This window comes from Prinia subflava, chromosome 1 (assembly GCF_021018805.1).
Source record: "Prinia subflava isolate CZ2003 ecotype Zambia chromosome 1, Cam_Psub_1.2, whole genome shotgun sequence".
In the NCBI taxonomy this organism is placed as follows: domain Eukaryota; kingdom Metazoa; phylum Chordata; class Aves; order Passeriformes; family Cisticolidae; genus Prinia; species Prinia subflava.
In genome coordinates this window covers 4,860,904-4,866,396 of record NC_086247.1, presented here as the reverse complement: position 1 = coordinate 4,866,396, position 5,493 = coordinate 4,860,904, and the positions used below count along the sequence as shown (strand labels likewise).

The 5,493-nt window shown below is 41.9% G+C and overlaps 1 protein-coding gene across 1 annotated transcript; it reads right to left on the bottom strand.

Annotated features, from left to right (window-relative positions):
- Positions 1–1,734: 1,734 nt before the first annotated feature.
- Positions 1,735–3,554, bottom strand: KCNK9 (potassium two pore domain channel subfamily K member 9). The gene has a single exon (XM_063418869.1). It carries the CDS (start codon positions 3,552–3,554, stop codon positions 2,565–2,567), a length of 990 nt encoding a protein of 329 aa, XP_063274939.1. The 3' UTR covers positions 1,735–2,564.
- Between the last annotated feature and the right edge of the window lie 1,939 nt (positions 3,555–5,493).

Below are 5,493 nucleotides of genomic sequence, written 5' to 3'. Positions count from 1 at the left end.
GAAATAATAGTTTCTTCTTTTCTTAAAGGAAAAGAGAAAAAAGTTATGCAATGTTTTAGAAGATGCGACTACTTTTTTCTTTTTAAAGGTTGTGCTAAAAGTCCTGTTACCAAAATTCTCCTTTGCCAGGCACAGAATTCAACTCAAATTCTGCAAAACCCCAAAATTTTCCTGCTTCTCTCCAGTGTCAAATACACCCAGCAGCTGTACATGACATAGAGGTGCGTGTTTCAGGCATATTTCTTATTTCCATAGCAGGAAAAGAGACATACATTTATTTGCACTCCTGGGAAAACAAGCAAAGATGAAAAAAGTGAATTTGGAGAGCACTGTGAACCCTATGGGCTGTCAGGGGAAGCAGCTTCGAGGTGTCAAACACTGACGTGGTTTAACACATCCTGAAACTGCTTTTTTAGGTATTCTTGCTTTGATCCTTCTGCCATCAGCATTTGCCCTAGGACATGGTACTGGCAGCACAGTATTGATGCACCCAGCATGCTCCACACATTGCTCTGGAAAAGTCCATCCTCATCCATCCTTAGTAAGAATCCTGTTAGTTCTTCACCAATCCTAATGGAGGATTTCATGCCACTGCAATTTCTACACCCAAAGGAAGCTGCGTAACGGAGTCAAAGTCATGGATAACTTGCTTGTCATTTACTTACTGAAAGACAGATGTGGAGAAAATGAGCATATTTTATACTTAATAATTTAAAGCCAAGGAGAAGACAACAGAGGAGGAATGACACTCCTTATGTCTCCCTATTAATGGTCTTTATAGATGCCTCTTTGGGAGGGTATCAACATCCATCAGCACACAGAGCTCAGAGCTGGGCACACACCATCCAGTTTTAAGGGTAAAAAAAGGATTATTGCTTTTACACTGAGAGCACAAAATGGTAGAATCAGCAGGAGGTGATTAGTGCCAAAAAGAAATGGGGTTCGTATGGCAAATTAACACAGAAGGCGATTTAAAAGATAGAATTAAATCAGAGACAAAGGCGCAGGTTCATAAAACTCCCAATCCTACCCTTGTAAAATCAAAGATAAATCTCTAAAAGCACTAAATCCCATGTAATCACTGAAAATTTCCATTCTCTTAAAAGGGAGCTGGATTAGGCCTCTAATTAAGTTCTGTAAAGTCTGTTTGGTCCAGATGAACAACTGAGAGATGGACAATGTTTAAGGAACAACTCTATGACATGGTCTCAACATCCTCTACTACAACTTGCCAACACAACTGCTCCTGCTGTTACCCTCAAAACACTGGAGTAAAGCTATTTTTGCCTGTTACTGCTAAATGCATTTTGCCTTTGCCTAGCAAAAAAAAGCAGTATCACATCTAATCTCACAAGTTCCCAGTGAGCCAAACACAAGATACTGTCCCTTGAATTCTTCCTGAGACCAACAAAGGCTTTCCATTATTTACAAATCAAAAGCATTTAGAGACAATCATCATTATTTTTTTATTTAAAACAAGGAATGCCCTGTCACTATTATATAAGAAAAAATATACATCCTCCTATTTATACCCATCTTAACCAAGCATTCCAAAAAATATAAATCCTATTGATGCAGGTAATTTCTGCACAAAATAAAATAAAATAAAATAAAATAAAATAAAATAAAATAAAATAATAATAATAATAATAATTTATAAATAAAATTAAAATAATAAAATACCCTCTCCTGTTCCAACAATTCTCCCAATTTATCCTAGAAATTCTGTTTGCAAATTGTTGGAACAGTTGAAAATTATAAAATTAAATATAGTTAAATTAATATGATTATTTGCTTTTGATTATTAATTCCATTGCTAGTTTTTCTTGTGTTTTTATTATGCATACCAGTTTTACAAAGTGCATGCTTTATTTTTTTTTTTTAATTTTGAACTGGCAAGCTAAAATGATCCATCTTCTCCTGCCTTTTTTTTAATGTTAATACAATCTAAAATCTAGCATTAAAAAATTTACCATGATACACCTGGTATATTGACTGCTAATGGCGCATGCTTGTCTTGGCAAAAAAAACAAAAAAAAACAAACAAAACAAATTGGCTCCCCTCCCACCCTCCCCGTTCCTTTTGGAAGCAATCTAAAAAAGCAGGCTGGAGCACAATTGCTTCAAGGGCAAAAGAAAAAATAATACCTGATGCTTTAATTTTTGTCACATGGCACTGGTTGTGGAATTGCACGCGCGCACACACGCACACGCACCCGACACTCACACAGGCACACGCACACACACTGCAACCTGCTCGTGAGGAAAAAGTTTGTTAGGTCAGGAGTGCCAGTGGCACATGAAGGCTCCCAGCTGTGTGTGCAACTTTGGATTTGGTACCCACTTCACGTCACCTTGAATCCTCTGACATCCACCAAGGGGGTAATGTAAGGCATACTTTGCTGGAACAGTAATAATCCATGCTTCATGCTGAAGAGCTGAGTCTCAGAGGAGGACTGGCTTGCTCTACTCCCTTTGGCCTCTCTCTGTCTCACTCATGGAACAAAAACCCAAAACAACAGAGAACTGGGAAAAACAAGGAAAGCAAAATAAGACAAATCCCTTTAAATGGACTTTCGCCGTTTCATCAGCCTGTGGTTATCTGTAAAGCTGTGCAACCCAGGTGAGATGGAGCTGACAGGAGATGGGAAAAGGCTGTTTTTTAATGTGCTTGGCGAGATCTCCTCTATCTTGTAAGAGATGGAGTGAAAGTACTGGGGGTTCAGCTTCGAGCTGAACGAATTTTGGTGGGACACCACCCGGCTGGTGTACTCGTGGGACCTGTAACACATGCAGGAACAAACTGACTGAAGGTCTGTTACTTCGGCCTTGTACCGTGGCCGACCATGCTGGGAGTCCTCTTGGATGTGGATAATCATGCTGTTGCGGTTCCCTGCCAGGGACGCCCGTTCCTCAGCATCCCTCCTCTCATCCTCACTGTTCATGGTCAAGAACCTGAGAACAACCAGATTTAGAAATGCCCCAATGACTGTCAACCCCACTAGAATGTACATAAAGCTAAAAGCCACGTAGAGAGGCTTCTTTTGAAGGGCCCCTTTGGTCTGCAGGGCCACATAGTCTCCAAACCCTATCGTAGTCAATGTTATAAAGCAGTAATAGTAAGCGTGGAAAAAGCTCCATTCCTCGTACTGGGAAAAGGCCGCTGCTCCAATGCAGAGTGTCCCCATGCAGGAGAAGAAACCCACAGTGACCATGTTTTCCATGGAGACCTCGGTGCTCCTCATGCCACAGCACTTTTTGATGCGTTTCAAGAGGTACTTGACGAAGGTGTTCATGCGCTCGCCCAGGCTCTGGAACATGACGAGTGTCAGTGGGATCCCCAGGACCGCGTAGAACATGCAGAAGGCCTTCCCCGCGTCCGTGCCTGGAGCAGCGTGTCCGTAACCTGGGAGTGGGGATGGAAACACAGGACAGTCAGCAGGGCAGGTGACGGCCACGGTGCCCCCATCATGCAAATCACCCCAACGCCACAGCCAGAGCCAAAGCTGCAGGGACACTGCAGCCACACCATCTTCCCACACCTCCTCACCCATGCCCTGTGTCTGAGGTAAGTAAGGCACAGAACAACAACATTCACACAGGAGTGGGAAAGGTGAAAGAATGGGCAACCCATTCTACCTCAAACAATGTTGAGTCTCCTAAATGAGGTTTTATGGCATTGATTAACTGAAGAATTTTCACGTCTGTTCAGTGTCACAGGCAAAAGTGGAAACTTTGGAAACACATGGACTTTCCCAGAGTGTTTTTGAGAGTAGCTGGTGTTGCTCTGTCCCAAAACCAGAGCATAGTGATGGCATCCAAATTTTGTGTCTGCTGACAGCATGGAGTTAACTACATCCACAGGCCCACCAGACAAAGAAATCCCTTTTCAAACTCTCTCATACTGAATAAGTCTTTCTCCTAGACACCTAATGAAAGTGACCCATTGCTGGAACACCATAGGAGTTTAGGGATTTAATGCCCATTCTATCTTTACTTACTGGAAGAATAAACAATTTACCAGCAGGTGCCATAGTTTTACAGCTTTGACAGTATGGCAAAGGCAATTTCATCAGGATGATAAACTAACCCAAGGATAGAGGATGTACCACGATTCTCAGCATGGTTTTCAGATGATAAAATCATGGCTAAGCTTTTATTCTAAACCAAACCATATGCAGGGGGCTATTTTGATATTATAGTTATACCTCTTCAGATTACATTGTTTTAAAAATCTACATTTGTTACTGCTGAGATTTTAAGAGACTGTACCAAAGTCTCCAAAATGAGATGGACCCACTTGGCCATCGTGTCCATTCACCGTGTGGGTACCACTATCTAGAGTCCCTTTACAGTCAGTGAGTAGAACTATGTACTTCATAAGGGCAGTGTGTGTCATGTACACAGAGGTGTCTAAAACAGGTCAATGAGTTATTCTCAGGAGACAAGTATTTCTCTACAATCATTACAACAGAAATCTTAGGACAGAACTCTGTTCAAGATTAATATACCTACATTTATATATCTGCATGCGTTCTATGTGTCCAAACTCCCATTATAGTCAACAAAAATTTGATGAAAATGGGCAGTAGTGAGTTATTTCACTGACCATCCCAAGTCTGGCAAGATGAAATTACTGTTCTGACTGTTCATTGATCATGTTCATTAGGTCCCCATTAGGCTGACTAGACATCTGTTGACTCCAGAAGAATTTAGACACCCACGGCACTGGCAGACAACTACCTGTAAGCAGCCAAATGAAGGTATCCTAATCATCATAGTCACCTTGAGTGACTGTCTCCAGTGCAGGTGCCTGCGGTGGAGATAGTGAGGGTTTAAATCAGTTTTCCAGAAAGAATCATCGAGTTTATACCAGACCCCTGAGACATCAGGATACCATAGACAGCTGGCAGATAAAACACAGGGCAGTCAGCAGACCCACACTCTTACAGATCTGAAGCTGGAGGACAGACCTGACGTGAGATACCACTAAAGCAGGACCACTGAGGAGCCCTGCCCATCACCTTCAGACTCAGGTCATGGACCTGCTGCTCTGAATTTTTTCAAGACTGTTGACACTGCACACCTCCTCAATCTCCTGTGGCAACAAATTCCAGAAGTTCACTATCTGCTTTGTAAAAAAGGTACCTTTTAATTCTAGGATATCTCCTTGTTTCTGCTAGAACCCCTTAGTTACAGAATTGAAGTTCTAAATCTTCCTTATTTACCACCTTCATGTTTTCAGCTAAACTCAGCTTTATCTCTGGTCTCAGCTTTTTCCTGTCCAAATTGAAGCCATGGCCTTTTTAACTCATATAGCAGAAGTTACATTTCCTTGGTCATTTCCATGTCCTTCTCTGGACCCTCTGTAGCTGTGCCAAACCAGTGCTGAGGTGCAGAACTCAGAATTCTGCCTTCCTCTCAGGATGGGGCTGCGTCTCAGAGTCTGCACTTTTACTAGAACTAAAATATGAACACCAGGCAACCTTTAAA